The sequence below is a fragment of the Mus pahari genome, chromosome 8 (assembly GCF_900095145.1).
Source record: "Mus pahari chromosome 8, PAHARI_EIJ_v1.1, whole genome shotgun sequence".
NCBI lineage: Eukaryota > Metazoa > Chordata > Mammalia > Rodentia > Muridae > Mus > Mus pahari.
Window position 1 is genome coordinate 110618071 of NC_034597.1, and position 26376 is coordinate 110644446.

General features: G+C 36.0%; 1 protein-coding gene across 1 annotated transcript in view; it reads left to right on the forward strand.

Annotated features, from left to right (window-relative positions):
* The window catches only part of Itgbl1 (integrin subunit beta like 1), a 233355-nt gene that overhangs the window by 80571 nt on the left and 126408 nt on the right, over positions 1 to 26376 (forward strand). Inside the window, exon 3 of the mRNA XM_021203044.1 lies at positions 19680 to 19826. Within this exon, the coding sequence (XP_021058703.1) occupies positions 19680 to 19826 (147 nt within the window). The remainder of the gene's footprint in view (positions 1 to 19679; positions 19827 to 26376) is intronic.

Below are 26376 nucleotides of genomic sequence, written 5' to 3' on the forward strand. Positions count from 1 at the left end.
TGATCTGGGGTGTCTGTTCTGCAATACAACCAGATCTTGTGTAACCATGGCATGGCTCTCTCTGCGTGCTGTCCTCAGGAGCTTGAGAATTGTTTTTTAAGGATAGTATCTTAGTTAGGGTTTTACTGCTGTGAACAGACACCATGACCAAGTCTTATAAAGGACAACATATATTTAGGGTCTGGCTTATAAGTCCAGAGGTTCAGCCCGTTATCATCAAGGCAAGAGCATGGCAGCATCTACGCAGGCATGGTGCAGGCAGAGCTGAGATTTCTACGTCTTCATCTGAAGGTTGCTAGCAAAATACTGACTTGCAAGTAGCTAGGGTGAGGGTCTTAAGCCCACAGCCAAAGTGATACACTTACACTAACAAGGCTGCACCTCCAAATAGTGCAACTCTCTGGGCCATGTACACACCATCACAGATAGTAAAGTTATTATTCTTGCCTTGTGCAATTAGTGCTTTTGACCCCAGCATTCCCATGTATTCTGTGACCATATATGGACTTGGATCATGTGAATTTTTTAGCTTAAAGTAGGGTAAAATATAACTTCAGTCTTCCTTTCCAGTTCTTGATGAAATATTCTAACATGTATTTTATGGGGGAAAATAAATGATGGCTCAGAAATGGTATCATGGTACATTAGTAAAGATAGGAACAATAGTTTATGTATAAGTGTGTGTGTGTGTGTGTGTGTGTGTGTGTGTGCGTGTGACTAAGCATTGCTTTAAAAAAAAATCTGGATAGGCAAAGGAAATAAGGTTTTTAATTAAAAAACAAAAAAGTCCTCTGTTACACATGAACTTTCAGTGCCTCAACTGCTAGTGGACACCGAGAGAAAAAAACCAAACAAATAGATTGAAGCTCCAGCTGTTTGAAATCTAATGTGATACAGTAGGGTAAAGACTATCTTTAGGTTTAATAACTCCCAAATGAATTTTGTTACTCATTTTACTGCTTTGATTGACTTTACCCTTTATGTGCAATTGGATGTCTGGCTTTGCTGTACTCTGTAGGCATGATAGATGAGGGTGTGGATGCAGAGAAGGGCAGGAGGAGTGGGAGAAAGAGAAAAGGGTGCCAGGAGGAGAAGCAGCCTATTAGGTAAGGATCTAAATGTCAATTGAATTAAGTGAAAAACGTGTATTAGTCATCTCAGAAAAACATCCATGGCAGTACCGCATCTTGATGGTAAGTAATAGACAAGATTCTAAGTGCAAACAGACTTTCTGAACAGGAAAGGTAGGGTTGAATTTAAATAGATACTAAAAGCAGGGATCTGTGTCTACAAAGGGGCTTTTGGTTTCATTGGGGAAAGAATAGGGGACTTTTGCTTAGCTTCACTGTATGAAGAGGAGGTGCTAATAAAACCACCAGGGTTTATCTGGAGGAGAGAAAGGAATTGGGAAACTCTAAAAGCTAGAGACAAAGAAGTCTAGATCTTTTCCAAAGAAGAGATGGAGGAAGCATGGACTGGGCCTGAGGGGCGCTAGCATGAAAGAAAGGAAGAGCAGCAGGGAAGGACTTCACTCTTCACCCTCCTCCATAGGTGTTGTGAGAGCTAAGTGCTCAAGCATTTGCATGAGTCACTTCTAGACTGTCTCCAAGCATTTCCTCTTCTGTTAAGTTGCTTTTCATTTCACACACCACTTCAATAATCCAAGTTATTTGTATCACAACATGTATTTGTGTTATTTCATGCATTATAGATTTAGTACTGCTATTTTCCAAAGGAAATATCAGTATGCTGATGCAAAGCAGAAGTTAAAATCCATCATCTAGAATGGATAAAAAAATATTTGTTTAAATGTAAAATTAGGGGAAGTTATCTAGCATGAATTATAATTATGGGTTGTCAGAGGAGTAAATCAAAGCACATGAGTCACGAGCAAGGTTGGAGGGCATTTTGGACAGGGCTGAGGAGGTTGAAAGCTAATCATATTGCTGCAAATCATTGGAGCATCGGCTCCACTTCTGCTACACACTTTCTTCAATATCTACGAGCTTTCGATTTCAACAGTTTCTACACAGAGTGGCTTGGCTGCTATGGCAACCTGCGTTTTCCCTTTTGGTCACTTGAATACACACACGACTAAGCCTCTTATTGCCAGTCTATGTGATTTCTAGAACTCTACTTGTTGAGTGACCTGTATCCAGATTTCACTCTTCAAGAAAGTATGTGGGTGTATCAGAACAGAGGGAGTGTTATATCCTTAAACATACTGCCTGACATGCGGCTTTATTTCTAATTTAATTTTTCTGTCTACTGATCTGGAAGTCTTATCTTTTCAAAAAGAAAATCAAAAGTGACACTTCATTTTTAATATATTTTATCTTATCCATGAATTGCTTTTTAAATTCTGTGAAATATTTCATAAGCGATTAAAAAACTTTAAAAGAATGAATGAGAACCAGCTAAAATTAGTTTCCATGCTAACTGCAGACATACATTTTCCTGATGGCTGGTCTAGTTATGCATAAACAGCCATGCTATAAAGTACTCTTGTCGCATGGAAGTGAATGATTTTCTTTCTCTTTGAAAATCAAGGCAGCCAAGCTCTTGATTGCTTTCATTAGGTGCCTACTTCATGTTAGCTTATAGTAGATGTCTCCTAGGAAGCCAAAGTCAAAAAGAAAACATTGTAATTAGAGGACTAATAATACACTTAATGCAAAATATATAAATGCTTAATTTCTTAACTGGTGAGGAAATGAAAATGAAATTGCCATCTGCTGTTTTGTAGTTGAGGTACGGAAACTATCACTCTAAAGATTTAATTGATCATCTTACAGTGATGGTGGTATTTAACTTACCCTACAGAGGTATAACTTAATTGTTTGAAATTAAGAGACTTGTATTGCAATCCTACCTCAACAGTCCCAATTTGCAGCCGATGTTTGTAGAAGGGAACGTCCAACAGCCCATTGAAACCAGAAGTATTATAGAGTTGGTGGGTATGGTGGCTATTCCTATTTGTCAGCTTGACTATATCTGGAATCCAGAATTGAAGGGCACTCCTGTGATCCAGATCTTGAAAGTAGAAGACACAAGTTTCTGACATGGATCTTAACGGGGATTTTGACATATAGTGGCCATGAAAAGCTTAGGCTCAGGCACAGTAGTACTTATCTTAAATTCAGGAGACTGAGGTAAGGAGATCTCTGAGTTCAAGGTCAGCATAGAACAGAACAAGTCCCAGATCCTGCCATGGTGGTACACAGCTTAATCTGGACCACACCTTCTGCTGGAGGCCTGCATTAGAAGAAGAAAGATTCACTCTTCTTCAACTGCTTACACTTACTTGCCAGCACATCTGTTGGAAACTACTTCTACAGAAGACCAGCTTAAACAACTAGTCTGTGGGACTGAGCAATTACTAGATTTTTAGACTTCCCATCCACAGGTGCCCATTGCTTCCTTAGTTGGGTTAGTAATTGACAGTCTGTAAGTCATTACAATACATTCCCTTAATATATAGAGACATTCCATACATTCTGTAACTCTAGAGAACCTTGACTAATACAGTGGGAGAGGCTTGGCTTTGCTTTCAAAGATGATCTTGTTTTTTTAAAACAAGATTTGGGTATTAGAGGAATCTTGAATAGAATGATTAGGAAGATGTAGCAAAGTCATTTCACCTTTTCCCTTTTCCTCAGTACTTGTCTAAGCAATGGATTTATTTAATGGGGGGATTTCTTTCCCATCATTTTCCCTATGGAGTGTAGACTAAACAAAGAGAGAAATATGTTATTTTGTTTAAAAGCTTCTACCTTCTATTGTGTGAATTTTCCTGGAAATAGTTGAACAAAACACATATTCACCCCAAGTAGGGCACTGACAATTAATTAATTAATTAATCAAAGTGAAACATAGCCAACACCATTAAACCTGATTTTAGCTCAGTGAACCAATGAGTTTGTTGAGGTCATTGAAAGGAGCACGAATGACTAAATGTCAGCTATGTTAACAGAAAGCTTGACCCAGTGTTGATGATGATTCATGACTGTATCCCTAGAGTTCTCTGCCCAAATGCAGGAATCTCCACTGAAGGAAACCCCTCACTCCTGTGTACCATTGTTCATTACTTACATAGCACTGGGAGTGGCCATATGACTTTTGTAAATTTCCAGAGTTTCATGAGTCTTTTAATTGTGGTAGTCCTTGAGGTCTATAAACCCTCTTCCTCCTTCTAGATGGAATATTTTAATCTGAAGGAACATCTAACAAAACCTTCTCATGTGATCCCCATAATGCCCCTGGACATTATGCCCCTGCACAGTGTTCAGAGTTCATGATTCCCCAAGAAGCAGATTAACCCCACCTCTTAAACATATAGGTTATAACTTAATGATGCCAATGAGTAACCAGTTAATTTTTATGGGACAAACTCAGAAAAGTATAGTGTTACATCTCCATACCCTCTAATTTCTTGAAACCAGCAGTTCTTAATCTATGGATCAAGGCCCCTTTAGTAAACCTCTGTCTCCAAAAGTATTTACATTATGTTTAATAACAACAGCAAAATTATAGTTATGAAGTAGCAACAAAAATAATTTTATGGTTGGGGGGTATTAAAAGGTTGGAGAATGTTTTAATTAGGAAGGTTGAGAACCATTGCAAACTGTACCTCAGATTTTTGTGAGGATTGTTGAAATGAAGTCCACACAGTAGGTGCTATATGTTACAGAAATTACTTTGCATCACAGTTCTTAGGACCAAAAGTGTGATATCAAGGTGGTGGCTTGGTTTTATGTTTGTTAGGAGCAATGAAGTGACTCAGGCTCTCTTCTAAACATTGGTAGTTTGTTTACTGGCTCTTTGATGATCTGTTGCCTGTAGTCAGAGTACACCGACCTTTACCTGCATTTTACCAGGCATCTTTTCTATGCATGTGGTTCTATGTTTAGATTGTTTTTGTTTATAAGGAATCTGTCCTTCATAGATTAAGGAGCTATCCAACCCTAGCATCACCTTATCTTACCTGAATACATCTGCAATGGTCACATGCATTTGAAGTCCTGGTGGTCATAAATTCAACATACCAATCAAAAGGACACACATAACCTATGTGTCCTAATTCTATTGATAAATATTATATGATTTTATTCTGGAAGTACTCAGCCAACTTCAGATTTCCTCTGGAGTAAAAAACATAAGTTAATGCAAACAGAGTCTTACAGGACTTTATTGCTGCCTCTGTGTTTCTGCTAGATGCCAGATCCCTTATTGCCACATCTATGTTTCTCACTTAGTAGGACATCAGTTGTCCACATGAATCCATCTACCCATATTCCTTATAAACACAAGTCTTTCTTAAGTGTAGCACTCTATTGAAAGAAAATTAGGATTTCCTTCTTATGTCTTGCTGGACCTGCAGGATATCAATTGACCTTAACAGCCACTTCACTTCCAACTTCCACTGCAACTGTCCCAAGATAATACTAAGAAAAACTGCAAATCTTTCCAAGAGTCATGAAGGGTGGATTTCCAACATTCTCCTTCTGTGTCTATATACAGTCACCCTTGAGGTAGGCAGGGTAGAAGGCTTTTTTTTCCTAACCACCCAAACACTTCATTCCTCTTTGGTAGAATTCATATTCAGACTCAGGATGGATAGGAAGTATGAAAAATACCCAAAGTACCAATAATGTCTCTCTTTCACCTAGCTTAGAATAATTCTTATGAACTTTGCAAATCTATTCTTAATTCAGTTTTAGTAAATTATAAATTATATTAATTTGCAATTTTATACATTTTTATAGTAATACTATATACATAAACAAAATAAATGTTTCTAAAGATAAAATTATAAATATTATTTTTATTCTTTCTTAACATATTCCATGAATGAATGATGTTAATATGCTCTAGACTATTTGTATTAGATCTTGGCCTACCATTAACAATCAGAGAGAACAATATGAATTCTGACATTTATTTATTTATTCATGTTTTGAGAGTTTTAAAAAGCAGTTGATCATAAGGCCTATTATTAAGGTAGAGAAACTTTAAGGAACTCTAGAAAAAAAAAACTCAAGCAACACACAGAAACAAACACACATGCATGATTTAACATGGTTATAATTTTGTTAGTACACTGATTAATAATGAAAGTAAAATGTATAAAATACATATTTAAGTGAATACCCAGTTCAAATTGAATAATAGCTTAATTTTTAAGGACTTCCCCACTAGTTTTGTGAAATATAAACATTGCTTGTTGAATAATTCATGTGCACTATTATCAGTTGGTGGGGTATACCTTTTTGTGTGCCCTAAAACAAAGAGGAAAAAATGATGCTGAATATGTTTCATTTTTAAAAGTCTATAAAATCATTATTGTCTTAAGCTTACAATCATGGTTATTACGTCAGTGTGTTAGAATGCCTGTTTTTTCAAAGCTTTTGGTCTAGTGGAATGTATACCATTGCATCACACAGAGTTTTCAATTTTAGCAATCATCTTAGAGACATTTATTGCTTACTAACGTTCATATATGATGAATACTAATGTACATATAAAATGTGCATATTATTACATGTATGCATGCATGTCATGATCAGAGGACAACCTCAAGATATATTTCTCATTTTCCATTCGGTTTAACAGGGGTCTCTTGTTCAGCACTGTATTTGCTAGACTAGCTAGCTCAGGAAGTTCCCAGGATTCTCCTATCTCTGCCTTCTATCTTGCCATGGGAGTACTGATTACAGGCAAATGCTTCAGGATATGACTTTATGTGAATTCTGGGGACCTGAACTCAGGTTTTCATGTTTGTGTGACATGCAATTTACTCACTGAGCCATCTCTCTGGACCATTCTGGGATTTTTTAGATTAGTTTGGCGAGGTTTCTCCACTCAAACACATTATTCATATGTGCTTTCTAATAGAGTCTTAGGATTTGAAGTTTGAAGTTCAAAGGGAAAGAGACCTGAGAACATCTGTCCCAGATCTCTGAGCCTTCCTCTTTTCCTTTCCTATCTTGATTGACCTGGGACACAGGGCACACTTCCTTACTGTAATAGAAAAGGGCCATAAACTTCTTGGGGTTTATAAGAATTAAGCAGAGTAAGCAAATAATTCTAATGTTCTTACAAAGACCCATTTTGTAAGAAATGAGGAATACATGCGTATTTTTATTTTACTACTCTTCCCCTGAATGAGTTGAAGGAAGTGAAAAGGTTAATTATGTAACACATCAAAGCTCACAATTAACTGTAGCAGAATTTGTAAGAACTCCTAGAATTTTTCTGAATCCTTAAAGTAATGCTTGTGTGTTTGTGCATAAATTTAATACACAAACATTTAATGCATAAATGTATTTGACATTATGCAACTTATTACCTGAGTTCTTCCAAAATACCATCTTTACTATAATATATTATCTTTTAATCTCTTATTTCTATTTTAAGTCCTAATTTTATCAGGATTAACCCAAGCCTACTTTACATACAATCAGATTGGCATATGTAATATTTTAATGTATACGTTGACTAAAAAATAGAATTTCAACTTTTTAATTTTTGTTTGAGTAGCAAGTATAATTTAATAACAATTATTTGATGTTTAGATGTCAACCATTACCTATTTTTGATTGTTTGTTGCTTGTTTGTTTAGTTCCTGCTTTGATGAGTCTGCTTTGCTTTGTTAAGAGGAAGTTTTATTTTTCTGTCCTAAAGTCATGAAAACAGGATTGCTGGACCTGCCTCTTGCTGGCATCAACAGGGCATAGCCTGAACTGCAGGTCATCTAGGCAACATAGTAGAGCTGGTCCTGACTGTGGGAGGTTGCTGGTGACCCAGTTCAGAGAGTATGAGACTAAGAGCTCTCTAAGTACCTGCTGCAGCACTTAGAAGAGTTGTCTCTGAACCTACTCAGGACAACATATGAGCTGGCCTTGCTGTATGTTCATGTGAGTCAGTCCAGAGGTCATGAAAACCAGGAGAGCTGGCTCTAAGCCAGCTGGGGCAATGCTGGAGAGGTTGCCCTGATGATGTAGGTGAAGTAGAGCTGGTGGGCTGAACAGCTTATCTACCACCCAGGCCCAGATCCAGGGCTTTGAGTCAGCCAGGCCCAACATCTACCCCATTGAGGAACTGCTGCAGAATGTGAAGGGGTTACCTACAAATCCAAAGCCCCAGGATCTCCAGGACACAGGGCGACAACAGGTTATCTGAGAGGAGTCCCTGAGAGGATCTGGTATTGATAGAGTAGCAGAAGCCAGAGCCCTTGGACCAGACCAAGGACTCATTGCAATGAGTCGCTGCAATTCACAAGTAACAAAGTATTGAAAAAAAGCATATATTGTGGAGCACACTATGACACAATACAGCTTCCACAATGAGAATTTTTTCTTTAGGGACTAGGTTGCAAGGGCAGATGGCAGGACAAAGGGACTGAAAAATGAGTGAGATTGGGGTACATGATGTGAAGTTCACAAAGAATTAATAACAAGTTAAATAAAAAATTAAACAAATATTTTTCTAGTCTATAGTGTCAGATTTTTCAAGTAAATTGAACCTTAGAGTTATTTAGTCCAATGTCTTATTTTTGCAGGCAAACCTAAGAGTCATGGGTTTCTACCTGTTTCAGTCTGGTCCAATTTGTAAAAGGAAACACGGGAAACAGAGACTGTGGTGTCAAGTCCAGGCCACATGCTACCTTTCCAGGAACAATGGCTTACTCTAGCCTACTCATTTCAACTTCTAAACAAAGGATATTGACAGAAGCATTTTGAGTGCAGGAGCTACATAAACGTTGGCTCTTTGTCTCCTCACTTGCAAAACCAAGTAATGAAATCTATCTTATTGGTTCATTATGACAATTAATGGACTAATCTGCATAAAGTACTTGCTACAGTGTTAGAAGCCAGTAATTATCACTTTTGTTTTCCTTTGCTTTTCTATTTTACTCCTCAGGATCATGTGGCTTACTAATGTCATGGCAACACTAAAATGAAGACTTAATTTTGAAGGCTTTTCATATGGAGTTTTTCCATTGCTCACATTGAAATGTTCCCAAAACCAAAAAAACAGAAATATCTAAAAGGTAATCTTTTGTTAGCCTAAAATTCTTACTATGGCCAGTCACTGACCCTGAGTTAAAAACAATGCCAAGTTTCTACTTTGAAGTATGAACTAATTGTTATATTAGAAAATGAAGGTTTTAGTGTTGGTTAATTCTTGAGTTTTTGTAAGTGCCGAAGGCCATGGAATCAACAGTGTCTCAAAAAGACAAGGAGAAAATTGAATATGTCTAAGTAAGCAAGTTTGAATCTGCTGGAAAGTAGTGTAGATCCTGGTAATTTGCACATTTGAAGAAAGAGCAAATGGGTTTTACCTGGAAGGGCCAACCAAGAATTCAGATTAAAACATCAGCTTCAAGGTTGCTTGAATACCATATTTTGTCAGTGCCAATAGAGGACCAGATTTTACAACTATTCTAGTATTATTGTCAGTACAAATCATAGATAGTGTTGAATAAATAGAGTAAGCAGAGATATTTTAGTTTTAAAAATTATTTCATTTAAACAACTTACAAATAAGCAAACACTTTCAAATTATACATTTTATGATATGATTTTAAAATTTAAAATATGCAAGCATTACTGACAATGGTTATGAATGCCTCAGTTACTGAAGTAACTTAAGTTATTCTTGTTCATATTTATAGTCTCTGTTTAAATATTGGCTACATAGCCTTGTAAGATCTGGGAAACCAAGCTACAATTACAATGTTTCTTTGATGAGTTTAGCCCCCAAAGCAAATTATGATTTTAGTTTCCATCTGGGATACAGAGAGCTAGAAAGTGTGGTTTATACCCTGAGAATGGAGAAAAGTAGAAAAACTGCTGATTCTTCTGTGTTCTCAAATTCCTCTGAAATAACAGCATAAGCAGCTAGGCCCCAGTGTGGAAAAAGATAAACATCCGGAGGGAGACAAGGAGTAAGTACTGACTTTCCTGTAGTTACAACCAAACCCTTATGGGTCATAGCTGGAGAATATTTAGGTTAAAAATTTTAAGATGGGTGGCGGCCCATTCCTCAACTGGGGACCACACTTATCTACTGGGTGTGGTCACTTCAGGCTCAATAGCACCTCTGTTGGATATTTTGGCTAATGTCATGCACCTTGGGATCCATTCCATCTGCAGACACCAAACCCTGACACTATTTCTGATGCCAAGAAGTGCTTGCAGACAGGAGCCTAGTATGTCTGTCCTCTAAGAGGCTCCACCAGCACCTGACTAACACATATGCAGATACTCACAGCCAACTATCAGACTGAGCCCAGGAACCCCAATGGAAGAGTTAGGGGAAGGATTGAAGGAGCCGAAGGAAATTGTAACCCCATAGGAAGAACAACAGTATTAAGTAACCAGATCCCTCAGAGCTCCCAGGGACTAAACCAGCAACCAAAGAGCCATGAGTCCATGGCTCCAGCTACATATGTAGCAGAGGACTGCTTTATCTGGCATCAATAAGAGGAGAGGTGCTTTGTCATGTGGAGGCATGTTGCCCCAGAGTGGGGTGATGCAGGAGTGTATGTGTGGGTGTGTGTGTGTGTGTGAGAGAGAGTGTGTGTGTGTGAGTGAAAGTGTGTGTGTATGTGTGGGTGTGGGAGTACCATCTTAGAGGTAAAGGGGGCAGGGGATAGGATTGGAAGGTACATAGGGGAGACCAGGAAGGGAGACACCACTTGAAATGTAAATAAATAAGATAACCAGTTTGTTAAAAAAAAGCATCAAAATAAAAACAAAATATGTAGGAAGCCTTGGGAGCTGCTCCAGCAGCAGTGTTTTGTGTGAGTGTGAGGAGGGGAGGAGGAGGGGGCTTTCTACAGTCTTCACACTTCTCTCCTGTAACTCCAACTGACTGCTTACAGAAGAGATTGGAAATTGGCTTTCAATGTGATTCATGAACTGGGGACCTTAGGGAAATCACCAAACCTTTATGGTTATGAGAATTTCCATATGCACTGTCCTGATTTTCCTACAGACCAAATCTTTCCTCTCTGTTTGGTTAAAGACAAACACACACTGTTTTCTAGGGTACCAGTTGCACCTGGGGGAAAGACAGAAACATTTGCTCTAAGTAAAGACAGAAAATCTTGAGATGACAGGGGAATAAAGATACATTAAATGCAGAAGAACAAAGATAATTATTAGAGGAGACTTCTTGTGAGAAATCATACAAGCATGAGGAAAATGGAGTGACATTTTTAAAGCACAGAAAGGAATGATAAAGTACCATTGTATCCAGCAAAAGTACTTTTAAAAATCAAAATGAAGGACTTTTAATATAAGAATATTTATCACAGCAAGTTTACTCTAAGGAAATGTAAACTTCCTCAGACAAAAAGATATGACACTGGAAATTACTTGGGCTACCAAAGAGATGAGGATGGCTAAAAAATGAAAGAAATTGCCATGAAATAGCATGGAAATTCACCTCATTATTCTTGGTCTAAACTGAGGATACTGTCTAATTCAAAACTAAAGAACAACATGTATTATTAGAGTTAATGTGAGGTATGTTTATGAAAAAGCAAAAATAGCATAGAGAATGAGAGGAAGAAATTAAGCACTCGCTCTCTTATGTTTCTAATACCACACATAAAGGATTTGAAAGTAAATTCTGATTAATTAAAGGGAAATACAATGGGAAATACAATGTAGGCTTGGTTAATAAAGGAAAACTTATTATCATTAATACTTGTCAACTAACAAAAGAGAAGGGAAGTAAAAGGTAAATGGAAACTACTAAATGATATATGTATGATTATGTATGAATCCAACAGTATAAGACTACTCTGAACTGTGATCAGAGAATGATAGTTTAAAAATGGGGGAAAAGTGGAGACTATTAGTCAAGAAGATCCAACTTCATGCCATGTGTATGAAACCAGACAAAATGTAAGATATGAATAGGTCAAAAATAAAATTATGCACATTTATTTTATTAAAACACTCATAGTCAAAGATGGAATAGCTATGCTGATTTGGAGCATAAGGAAAGGTTCCAGGTAAGGACATCACATAATGAACCAGTTATGATTCTGTGCCAAGGCAAGGAAGCCAAATTGTGTGCATTTAGTGTAGTATTCAAAGACATCAAGATTAAAATGATAAAACTGAAATGAAGATTGAGAATCAATAATCACAGTTGGAGATGAAAATGCTCCCTGGTCAGCAATTGACAGAGCAGGAAGATACAAAATTGATGAGGAAATGAAAAGCTTAAATTAAACCATTTCCAATCTGACCAGTTTATATCATAGAAGAAAGTGCAGAAGAGAAATTAAATGTGATGGTAACTCTGAGCCATAAAATACGCCCCTAGAAATTTAAAAATTACGCTATTGTAATATATCATACTGGAATGAACAAAAAATATTAGAGAACTACTTCTGAGAAATCACTAGAAAAATACTGTATCATACATAGTACATTTTTATGTAACCAGTAAGTTAGAAAAATCCTCATGGGTTATGAAAATACATAGTATATTTTTTGTAACTAATAGATTAGAGAAATCTTCTTGGGGTATTTAAATCTAAAGTGAAAATAAAAATACCATATAGCAAAAAAATTACCATATAGAGAAAAATTTACAGCATCAATATTTTATAATGGGGCAGAAGAAATATTTAACATTAATTGTATTGATTATGGGGATAATGGAAGTATGATCTAATTAAACTAAGAGTGGATAAGGAATGATTTGATAATACATTCGTGTAGAAATTAAGGAAATTTAAAAGAAGAAGAAGAAGAAAAATGAAAAACCAATAATATCAAAAGGTAATTTTTTGAAAATATCAATGAAATTGATATAAATCTTGAGGGAACAAATAAAGTCCAGTATGAGAATCAATGCATCAACATAAGATAGTTCATTGCTGGTATTGCTAGTGTTAAAGGAAGGCCTGCTTTATTATGAATACAGATTCAACAGCTTAAATGAAATAAGCTAATTTACTGAAAGTCACAACCTATAAAATGTTAATAAAATAAAAAGTCCTTATTTTCCCATTACAGGTTAAAGACATTAATCATAACTAACATTTGAGCAAAAAAGGTTGTATAGAGTAATGATTTCACTAGAAAATTCTACCAAACCTTGTGAATAATATACTACTGATTCCATATATTACTAATTCCATACAACTTATCCCCCAAAATGGATAATTGAAATCCATACCTCAGATCATTTTGTTCCAATTTTCTTACCACTAAAATTAGACAGTGTTGTGACAACAAAGAAAACTTGATACCAATGCAGTTTAAGAACATAGACACAAAAATCTTCAAAGAATATTAGAAGACATATCTAAGCCATAACAGAATATGCTGAAATATAACTTCTGAGAACAAAATGTGTCTCAAAACATAGGCTGGTTCAATATTCAAAACTCAAAGTTTTTTATTATATTTATACGCTGGGTAAGACAGTTACTCTCCTTTTTTTGTATGTCCATAGGTTCTATGAGAACCCAGTAAAATATTTGAAAGTATTTTTCTCTTATTTTGTGATTATCAACAGAATAATTCTGAATTTTATACAGAAAACCAGAGTAATTTTGTTATGCAGACAAAACATGTTTAAGAACATAGCTAGGGTTCTCATAGAATCAAAATTTTATATTTTGTGAGTTAGTAGTTATTGTTAGTAGTTAGAGAAAAATTTACAACATCAATAATTATCAAGTTGCATAAAATGTGCAAGTTACAGGAGCCAATATTATTTATGAATCACAATAGAATAAACTTGACATTAGGCAGAATTTGTAGACAGATTATTAGTAGTTGTTAAAATGAAAAAATGATAAAATACATATATATAAAATGAAACCCAGTTTCTCTCTATTTGATGATGTTAAAGAGAATGAAAGATAAGCCACAAATTAAAGGAAATATTTGCAAACCACATTTATGACAGAGATGTCATGCCTAAGAGCTAAAAACTTCAAATTTCAATACCAAGGTAAAAACAACCCAAAAAACGAGCAAAAGAAAATGCATAGATTGCAAAATAAGGCATATTGAAAAAATAATATCAGAATCATTTGGGAAATGCAAATTAAATCACAATGTTATTTTACAACAAATCGATTAGAATGATTAAAATTCAATAGGGAAATAGAAGAGAAGTGAAAAAGCAGGGGGAGGGAGATAAGGGGTTGAAAAAGGGAAACCGGAAAAGGGGAGAATATTTGAAGTATAAATACATAAAATATCAAAAAAAAAAACCCAAAACAAACAAAAAAACCAGCAGGATAGGTGAACATGCCAGCAAGAGTGGGGGCAAACAAGCAAACAGCAGAAGCTTCCATCTTCCACATCCTTTTATATAGGCTACCAACCAAAGATGTGTCTCAGATTTAGGATGGGTCTTACAACCTCAACTGAACCTTGCAAGAAAATCACTCATTGGCATGCCCAATTAGCTACTTGGGTTTTAGTTGATCCCAGATGTAGTCAAGTTGACAACAAAGATTAGCCATCACAATTAGTGACTCTAAAACTTAAAAATTGCAATCATTTTTTAACTGAAGCATAAACACATTCTAAGTTAACTATACTACCAGCTTCTAATACCTACTAGGCATCAAGCATCTGTATGCTAGTATGTGAAAGCACATGGAAGCAAGACATGGTCTTCATCCAGCAGGTACTCATCAAAAGCTTGGTATAGGTTATAAAAGGATGTCATATAGATATGAATGGAGTGAGACTCCTGTTGTCATGGAACTGTAATTCTGGATAACCAAGAACGTCTAGAAGTTATTTTAGTTGGAGGTAGCACAAGGAATACCCTTGGAAGTTGTGATGGTTTGAATATGCTTGCCCCAGGGAGTGGCACTATTGAAGTGTGGCCTTGTTGGAGGAAGTGTGTCACTGTGGAGATGGGCAATGAGACCCTTGACCTCCTAACCATGTAGGAGTCAGTCTTCTCCTAGCAGTCTTCAGATGAAGATGTAGAACTCTCAACTCCTCCTGCACCATGTCTGCCTGAATGCTGCCATGGTCCCACCTTGCCCCCCTGAACCTCTGAATCTGTAAGTGAGTCCCTATTAAATGTTATCCTTATATGGAAAAAAAGAAATAAAAAAAGAAAGTACTGTTCCCAGTAGTTAGTGGTTATGATACAAGGTCCTGAATGTGACTCCATAGTAAAGAGTTTGGCTAACATTCAGGAAGCCTTGCATTCTGTCTCCAAAACTACACCACTCCAATCCCTACACACACACACACACACACACACACCTTTAAATGTTAGTCACATTAGAAAACAGTTTTATGATTTTAAAAATACAATTATGTTTCTATGTCTCATTGATACTGCAATCCTATTCTAAAATAAATAAGCACAATAAAAACATATAGCCATTAGAAAAAACTGCACTCAAACATGAAAATCTGTTTAATTGACAAATGACCTGAGTTCCAAGTCAATGCGCACATCCTTTGTCCTGTAAATGGATTCTTTTAAACCTGTACAGTGGAATATTTGTCAGAAAATTAAAAAAAAGTCTCTGAATGAATAAATCCATTCCTATGCAAGATGAACTTAAACGCATCTTGCCAAATGGAAGAAGCCCATCATAAAAAGATGCTTCGGACTTAATTCTACTCACACAGTCCTAAGAAACAGGCATGGCCTGGAGAGCAGAGATACAGACTAGCTTAATCCTTGCCAAGGGACAGTAAAAGGTTTCGGAGGATTCCTCAGTAGAGACCATGGAACACGCTACAGAGTGTTGGAGTTGGTATATAAACGGTATATAAACACTACATTTTTGAATCTCTGGTCTTTGTCAAAATCCATTGAACTGCAACCCACAAAAAGTAAGTGCTACCCCACAAAAAGTGTAATTCACCAAAAGGAAGTACGTAAAATTAAAACTAACCATCCAGGATATAGGTAGCATTCAAAAGAAAGTTAAATGAAAAGAAAGCCGATGAAATCTTAAGTCTAATATACAAGCAGCAAAACATACAAATATATATTATAAATACACAATATATGAAATCTATCTATATTGATCTACCAAAAGACTCATAAGAAATATAAAAAATTCGTTAATGTTCAAATGTAGCAGAACTTTAATAATATTTTATTTTATTATATAATTAACTAAATAATAATAGTATTAGACTTACTGTAAGATGTGAAATAATATACAAAGTATGTATAGAAATAAAAAATTATAAGTAAATGAAGAGAAAGAAAATTTCTTTTTTTTCCTTTTTAAAAATTAGATATTTTCTTTATTTACATTTCAAATGTTGTCCTCTTTCCTAGTTTCCCCTCCCAAAATCCCCTATGCGCTCCCCCCTCCCCCTGCTCCCCAACCCTCCCACTCTCATTCCTGGTCCTGGCATTCTCCTATACTGTGGCATAGAGCCTTCACGGTACCAAGGACCTCTCCTCCCATTGATATCCGACTAGGCCATCCTCTGCTACATATACAGCTACATATACAGTTCCACCATGTGGGTTTTTGTTTTGTTTTGTTTTGTTTTGTTTTTAATTGGTGGTTTAGTTCCAAAGGGGTACTGGTTAGTTCATATTGATGCTCCTCCTATGGGGTTTCAAACCCCTTCAGCTCGAGAAGGAACATTTCTATGGTTAGAGAAATTAATGTTGATAATAAAGGAAATAAAAAAGTGCCACTGAATTACCCCAAAGTGTTGTGGATAAGACTCCATGTTAAATGCTGAAGATAAAGGTGAAAATGTTATAAGGAAGCAGGACATTTGCAGGACCTCAAAGTATTCCCTCAAGCTGTATCACATACAAGGAGTGAGTGGAAACTTGATCTTGGAGGTGCTTATTATTTATCAGAAAACCAAAGTTAACATTGCAGGTGACTCAACCAAGGAATTCAGATGTGATCCTGCATCTTTGGACATAGGTGTCTAGCTATATAAAAAGTCCTCCTGGTAACAGATGGTCTCACTGTACTTACTAGAACCTGTTAAAATAATAAATTGAAATATTATGTATAAAACAACAACAACAAAAGTATCACTACACTTCAGGATTCTGAACATTCGCAGTATGAGGAAGGTTTAGGAATTGTCACTGATTAGAGACCAGAACAACTAGGCTTTTATCATTAGACAATTGCTATTAGTTCCAGTAAAACATCTCGCTTGAAACAAGTTCTTTGTTGGCTTAATTTTTAGATATGTGTAGCAGCTTCTACTTAATACCTTTGATAAAGTATGTACCAATATATTCCAAATTCACACACATGTAGTATATGTTACCTAATAAACACTGCCTTTTAGTTAAAGTTAGTTCTAAGAACCTCAGCTATAAATTAGGCTCAATTACATACAGAGTATTCATGTTTTTATACATTGGATTATGAGATAATTTTAGATTCCCAGAAGAGCAGAAAACACAGTTCGGCCTCTTGCACACACTCCATCCAACTTTATCTACTGTCAACATCTCATATAGCCGCAATGCAATTACAAATTAAAAGACAAACATTATTTTAAAGCATAATGCGGACTCTTCTGAGTTCATCCAGTTTTCCCACAGATGTCCTGTTTACACTTGGAGACGCCTCCAGGTCTCATTCTGTGCCTAGTTGTCAGGTTGGTTTGATCCATTTCATACCTTTCCTTACATGTTTGCTTTTGATGTACTTCTTTAGCCACAGAGAGATTGCTCATAATCCTGGGATATGTGTGCTTATCACTAAACATGATCCTTGTGTGTTTCTTGAGAGTCTATTTCTCTGTAGGATATTAGGAGATAAGAGAGAAGTAAGTGCTTTCATCATTTTCTCTCCTTTTGTTCATCAGATGAAAGCATAGTAATTTTTCATTGGTATATACAAATGGTTAATTCATTTTAAAATCTTTTCAGCACTGAAATCATTTTTAGTTTTGTCTTGAAACAGTTACTACACATATAAAAAATAAACATCCACTTTCTGTATTGCTCTCTGGTGACTTCTAAGGTACTCAGTAGCAGTACCAGGAAGAGGGTAGTCCTTTCACATTGCCAATCTAGCATCCATTAGGAAGTAATGAGCTAGTGGTAGCCTATTTACTTTCTCACAAAGCCCTTTTTGCATTCTTGTAGAAGCAATGAGTTAGCTCACACAGAAGACTGTGTCTAATAATCGTTCCCTGGTATAGAAGTTCTGATTTCGTATTCTACTGAAAGTTGTCTCCCCCAATAGTGACTGGCCAACGATGGCTGAACCTGCAAAGAATGAAAGAGCCTTGCACATACCATCCCCACTGTATTGGGTGGGACTTATTTTGCTTTGTGTGTTCTGCCTTCCCTAACTGTTTTAGAACTTGAAGGTCAGTGGGCCTGTTCTCAAGTATGCTGGATTACATTTAAATACTAAGTTTCAGAGTTGTCGAAATTAAAGTTTTAGAAAACAAACAGCAAGAATGACAATTCCAAAGAGTCAGGCTTTGAGAATTCTTTTCTAGCTAGGACTTGATGTAGCCATGGATTAGGTAAAATCACCCTTAGTCCTGAGAAATGATAACCTGGTTCTGGATTACATAAATTAAGAGTCAAACCCTGATTCCCAGAAATGTGTTATAATGGAGGAGATGAGGGACATGCCTGAGAGACAAAAGATTGTATGGGTGCTGTACATTGTGGGTGCTAGATACTGTGGGTGCTATACACTCTGGGGGTGCTGTACAAAACTTTGCTCAACTTCTAAAGCCCTGTTTAATGTCAAGGAAGTGTCACATCTTACACTATAAACTATATTCCTCCATAGAAGGTGACAAACATTGGCAAATGAAAATCTCAGTAATTTCTATCACAGCTTGAGTTTGGAAAATGTACATTTTTCGGTCAAGTATTTTATGTGTTATAAACTTAGGCTTGTTTAATGTACAGTCAACAAAATATTAGCAAAATATTAGACTTAATAAAGCCTGTGGTCATAACCATTTAAATAGCATCACCTAAAAGCAAAATGATGATTGAAAACAGAGAGGACTAAGACAATTCTGTAAAGATGTGGTTTTTCTCTTTTTCGTGATGGTGTCAAATTTCTTCATTAATTAAAAAAAAAATCACACTTTGAAATTTCTGCTAATTCCAAGATAATATTTAATATATTTATAAAAGAAATCCCAATCCAGTGTACCATTTAGTGATGTCTCATAAGAGTTCATTTGGGGATTGTTGTGTTAATACAGTTAAATAGAAATACACACACACACACACATGTATATATATATATATATATATATATATATATATATATATATATATATCAGCCAGTTATTAATATATATATACTAATATATATATATATACTAGTTATATATATAATATATATATAATATATTTATACTAATATATATACTAGTATATATATATATATATATATATATATATATATATATATATATTACAGCCAGTTATTAGTCTTCCTTTAATTTCTCTGTCTCTGGAAATTCACTTAATTTTTGTATTTATAAAAGTTGACTATTGAATTAAAATTGTCATATTCTTTCTGAAGAATAATATTACTCCCTAACCAGTCTCAGATACGTATATTTGATTTTATCGTACCATTGTCTTGAAGCAACAGCCCCTTGGGAGTCTTAGTTAACATAAACCCTTCCTTGATAAAACCATCTGAATCTCACCAGATGTTGTTGATCCCTCAGGCCACGGTAATTGTGACTGCGGCAAGTGCAAGTGTGATGTGGGATGGTTTGGGGAAGCTTGCCAGTACCCAACCAAGTGTGACCTGACCAAAAAAATCAGCAACCAGATGTGCAAGAACTCCCAAGATGTCATCTGCTCCAATGCAGGTAAGAACTACATCCCTGGGAGTTCTTCATTGCAATAATAAAGACTTGGATTTTAATGAAATTTTATAGTCATGTAGAAATGGTGAACATCTGAATGAAACTACTTATGCATATGCATTTTAAAAGCGAAATTTAGATAATAAGGAAAGAACATCATGTTGCTGAGACTTTCAGATTTGATATTGTTTCTGATGCTTCCTTTCAGCAAGATATTCACCAGAAATAAAACTGAAAGATGCTGTGTGTAAACGGAGAATCAAAATGTTGAATGCTGGACTAAGACATATGACTGACTTTATTGTAATTAGAGTTCAATTAGAGTGCTTTGAATTTATACCTTAGCAGCAAATGGAGCCTACAATTTTAATGTAATGGAAGTTTCAGATACTGCTTATGAACTTCACTGAGGATATAAGAATAGCAAAGTTTATTTGTGTGTGTGTGTGTGTGTTGACAAAATATTTGTATATTTCATAGGAGTAATTTAGAAATCTTGCTTAGGAGTTATAGGGAAGCTATTAAAGCAAAAATCACATAAAGCATAATAGTTATGGTTTAGATTACAATGGTAGTTAGGTACTGTAAATGTAATTAAATAGCTTCAACAAATGTCCACATGGAGCCTCTAAGTCACTTTTCTCAACCATATTGAACCTTCCCATCCAAAGGAAAGCACTAAAATTTCAGTCTCGTGTACTGCCCTGGAGGTTCAGCTTCAATTGTTTTGATATGTAGTGTGAATGCTTTTGTTTTTTGTTTGTTGTTTTTTAGTTTTGGTTTTGTGATTTATTTTTCAGTGACTATAAGTGTATATGAATCATCTTCATTCATATTGCTAGAGAGTTACTTGGTATCAACTCACTTTCTTGTTCTCCCAGCCTTTCTTTGCTTCTACATCAGCAAGAGAAGGAGCAACTCAAACTAGTGGGAAAGCTCTGTGGGTCAGAGAGCTGTTTTCAGGAACCCCACAGTGAGCAAACAAATCCACATAACAGGCTATGTGGAGCAGTTCTTGGTCTCTTGGCTTTTGTTACTTGTTAGTTTGGGTTTTGAAGCCATCTGGTTGGTTAGTTCCAGAGGTACAAGATTTGTCTCACCTGGTAAAGGCAAATCTTTGACAATTTAGACATATCCCACCCTGAAGCTTGCATTATTGGTGGGTCTCTTTTATAATCAGAGCTAAGGCTTTTTCTCAGTCTGATTTCAACAAACTGCTTAGTATAGATTAAGCTCAGTCAGGGTGTTTTGCTAATGGAATCTGGACTGTATGCAGAGTGAGGGATGTTAGGATCTACCATGCCAGGATATGTTCAACACAAGTCTCCTCACTTCTTTGCTCACTATAGTCTTTCTCTCAATAGGATTTCTCTGACTCACAATCACCTGCCAACACACACACACATACACACACACACACACACACGTACATATGTACACACCCATGTATGTATACAAACATAGATTCAACACATATACAAACATATAAAAACACCCACAAACATATATACACACAAATATGTTATTGATTCTGAAGATTCATTCCTCAGTAAATGTGACTTAGCACATTAATATTGTACAAAAGAGAAATATGCAGACCTGTATTTTTGCCCTTTTGAGAATCTTAGTCCATGGGTGATCTGGAACTCACAATACCAGTGGTTCTCAGCCTTCCTAGTGCTGTGGAACCTTTAATACAGTTTCTCATGTTGTAGTGACCTCCAAACCATAAAGCTATTTCATTGCTACTCCATAACTACAATTTTGCTACTGTCATGAATCGTAATGTACATATATGATATGTGACTCCTGTGGGGTAGTAACTCATGGGTTGAGAACCATTGGACTATGTAGACCAGGCTAGTTTCAGTTCCACAAGGATCAGCCTGCCTCTGTTCTACAATTGCTGGGGTTAAAGGTATGGATTAACATGCCAGGCAAATAATACTCTTGGTAGATGACAAATCATATTTGACAAAGTATAAAGCACAAGATATTTGTACCCTCTTTTATAAGACTGATAAATAATTTTATAAAAAACATAGTTCTGGTACCCTGTTTTCAATGACTCAACGATGTCCTTCATAACACCAACCTTTTCTCATCTAATTAGGGACAGGGTTATGTTGTCATCTCTCTTGTTTTCCCTTGCTTTTACTATTTTCATAATACTGATAATTTTGCACAATCACAAATAAAATCTGTACTACAGTCCCCCTTTATTTTATTTTATTTTATTTTTTTGGTGTGTTTGTTAATGTTACTGCTGTATTAGATTTTTTGAGGTAAAGTGTCACTGTGTAGCTCAGGCTATCTTAGCTCTCCCTATAGTCTCAATTAGACTAAAATTGGTACAGTCTTCCTGCCTCTGTCCCTACTGCTGAGATCATAAGCATGGCCCATTATGCCTATAGTCCATTTATCTATTCTCTTCAATGAAATATTGCTCAGTTTGTACCACTGTGAAGCCTTCCCACATCATCCATGCATTTACTCATTTGCTCTATTCTATATTACCTATATCTAACATTGTTTCTTAAGAATTGTTCATAGACATACCTACATGAAATAAATGTAGAAAACCAAAAGCAGTTTGGTTCTAATTCAAGTCCATCCACTCTCACCCTACCATAACCATGCCTCAGGTTAGGGAATCTAGTCAAAGCTATATTCATAAGTTGCCTGGCTTCCTTAATCTCATTTTAGAGTAGCTATGTAGCTCATTTGAAATATAATTGAACTTATTTATATTAGTTTGATTTTATTTTTAGGGTTTTTGTTAGCCTTTCTTCCCTTTATCATTAATAGATTGTAATGTAGATTATGAAGAGGGTTCCAAAGTTAACACTTTTCAAAAGGCATACTTAAAGATTCATCATAGTCACACAATCACACAGAGAATACATCTCATCTGCTAAGTGTTAGGTTTGTATGGAACCTATGCTGCTTTGGGATTACTCAAATTTACATTTACTCATTGCCTTAAATGAATCCGTGGTTTGCTTTGGCAATCTTGGTCTCATTCACATCTTCTTTAATAATAACTTCCTAACTAATTTCAAGATCAGCCTCTCAAAATTGTTATTCCCTTCTTTTGGCTAGTTTTCTGTCATCTTGACACACTAGAATGGAGGAAACTCGATTGAGAAAATGCCTTCATACTATCTGATTATAAGGTATTTTTCTTAATTAGCGATTGATAGGGGAGAGCCTAGCCCATTGTAGGTGTTGCTTTCCTTGGGCTGCTGGTCCTGGGTTCTGTAAGAAAACAGGCTAAGTAATCCATGGCAAGCAACAGAGTAAGCTATAGTCCTCCACACCTCTGCATCAACTGCTGCCTCTAGTCCCTTGCCTTGTTTGCATCCCTGTGCTAACTCCCTTTGATGATAAACAAGTGATATGTATATATAAACCAAATAAACCACTTTCTCTACAGCTTTTGTTCATGGTGTTTCATAGCAGTAATAGAAACCCTAACTAAAATATCCCCTTTATAAGTCTTGTCCCCTTTTAGAGTTTGGTTCAATAGTATAGTAGATTGGATATAAAGGAGGGAGAGGAGGTAGCTATTGTGGAGCATAAACTGAAAGGCATGTATAGAAGGAACTGAGAACAGAGAACTTCCAGAAGCTTCCTCTTCAGTGAATCCAGAAAGGGAACAATGTGCAGACCCTAGCATGTTAGAACAGGGCGAAGATTGGTGCTCATGCCTGGTAAGTCACCATAGAGAACCAGCTATGTTAGGCAGCAGGAAAAGTAGAGCTAAAATAATCAAGTGCAAAGCTACCCGTCCTGAAGTGTGATTGACTGGCAACCCAGAGCGAGAAGTAGGATGGCATAGCAGGAACACAGGAGTCTGGCACCTTTGCTTGGGCTCCCATCTGCCATGACTTAGAGGATCAGATGTGATTTGTGCTGGATGGTGAGATAGGAAGTCTCAGAGCTGTTGTAAACTTTCCACTGTGGTGAGGAACAGGAATGGTTCACATGTGTGGATGGGAGTGAGCCTGCCAGTAGAACTCGTCAGTCATGGAAGTTGGATGCAGTGACAGTTCCTGCCTATCTTTCTGGAGGGAGAATGACTGTGTGTGTGCATCTCCCACCAAGTTACTCTCTTCTGCCAAATCGTGGCAGGCTCCTGATATTCCAAGAGATAATTTAAAATCCTTAGCCAATGTTCTTCATCTTTACCATCTGTATTCCTCATACCCGTTCATCCAAACTCAATTCAGACTCTTACCTAAACTGTTATTTTCCACCATAATTTTCTACTCCACATCACAAATACTCATTGTCTCTCAATTCATTTCTTCCCATTTATCAGCAATAAATTAAGGATTCTCTTCTTCCTGATGTCTCCCCCCCCCCCATCTAACCAGTCTGAGCGTTATTATTTTTTGTGAAGAATTTTCCTTGAATCTGTTATGAGCACCCTTCTGTTATTTCTCCTTTCTGTTCTCTGATTTACTTAATTTTCTTTATTTTATTATCTCCTATAGTACTTTGACAATAGCATAATAGGTCATAAGAAAGTTTAATGACTAAATATGTGGGTGGTTGAGAGACAGAAAGAAGAGATGTGAAAGTAAAAGAGAAAGGTGATAATGAGATAAAAAATAATGAAGCAGTTCCACAAATTATAGCATTATATTTCAAGTAAGATTATAACTTAAAATAGGTTACAGAAAAAAATAACACAAGAGAATTACATTTAATATATGTCAGATTCACAAGTGTACCCTCAAGGTACAACAAAATCAAAACAACAAAATCAGATTTTGCTAAATCCCTTTCCTTTTTGATTTTGCTAGAGGAGGCCCTATTACACCAAATTACAGGTGATCTGGGTAACTAACACAAGTATGTAGAAGGTGTGAAAATGAGAATCTTGTCAGGGTCCGTCCATAAAAGTTAAGTCTGGAAGAAGTATTTGGAATATGACTAATGGACTAATGTTTAAAGAGAGATGAGGAAAGAATCATGGTTTTCTGAAAGCCTCCTATGTACTAGGTACAGCAGTGTGTCTTCAGAGGTGAATGGCTCCTGCGTTTGTCACTTGGCCTCACGGTTATCTTGAAACAGATTGTTTGAACACAGGGAATTTGAAAATGAGACATACAAGTGATCTCATCTAAACAATTCTTTACCAAGAAGGATTAAATCGGTATTTGACTGTAATTGTACCTGAAGGCAAAGTCTATGTTCTTCCCTGTATCACCTGTGTAACATGCACAGAATAACTATTATGCCATCACTCAAGCCAAATATCATTCTTGAAATTTCCCAACCCCCCTCCATGCTTTATACACATCTGACCACTAATTCTGTTTCTACTCTCAACAATCTTCTCAAATATGTCTGTATTCTTTCAACTCTTTGTCATCATCTGTCTAACCTGTGCCATTGTGAAGTACCCTGTTTATTCATTTCTTAAAACCCATTTTCCCAGTTTTAGTTCATGTTCCATGTGATAACAAGAATTATCTATTCCAGATGTACACTTCTTGTGATGAGAACTCAGATAATGGAGATCTTTAGTATCAACTACACAGCTACCAGAAGATTCTATCTAGTAATTTTGTTCATTTGATGCTAATTTTCAGGCATATTGTATTTGTTCTTCTTCAACCACTGACTGAGGTTTTGCTTTTGTGTCTCATGTATGTATGTATGTATGTATGCATGTATATATGTATTTCACTTAGCTTGGCTTTCAATCCTCAGATATGTCCTCAGGGTCTCTTTGACCTCTATCTCTCAGCTAAATTTCCTTGCTATGTGCTTTTGCAGTACTTTGCACTTCTCTATTTTAGCACATTTATTTCTTATGAATGATTTTATTGCCTGTTGGATTTCCAAAATATTTGACCATTCTGTTGACTCACAAAGTTTTAGAATTTCATATGTCAATTGATGTGAGGATCAATTAAAAATAGAGCAGGTAGACATCTGACTTGTTTGTATTATTTGGACAAAATATTTCAATAAAATCACTCATGCAGGATATAGCCAACCCTCTAGTAAGGTGAATATGTGACTTTTGGGAGATCTAATATCTCCAGGATCTCTAACACTCTATGAGCTGTTTTTAAAATCTGTTGAAGTCCCAAGAAGCTCTACCTAAGAAAACTTGCTTGTCCTGAAATTCTAAAACAAGGACGTCAGCTAATGCTTAGATGAGACACTATCAGGTTTAAATATATTCTTCATTGTCATTTTTATTAATTACACATTTCTTTAAATATTAATTATATAAATAGTATGTTTGAACATATAGCAAAACATCACACTGGTGGGGAAGATGAGCAAGATTCCCTCAGTCAGAAAGCTCAAAAATGCTTTAGCTCTCTTTAAAAACAGGTCATCAGCATTTTCAACAAATGGTGCTGGCACAACTGGCAGCTATCATGTAGAAGAATGAGATTTGATCCATTCTTATCTCCTTGTACAAAGCTTAAGTCTAAGTGGATCAAAGACCTCCACATAAAACCAGAGACACTGAAATTGATAGAGGAGAAAGTGGGGAAAAGCCTCGAAGATATGGCCACAGGGA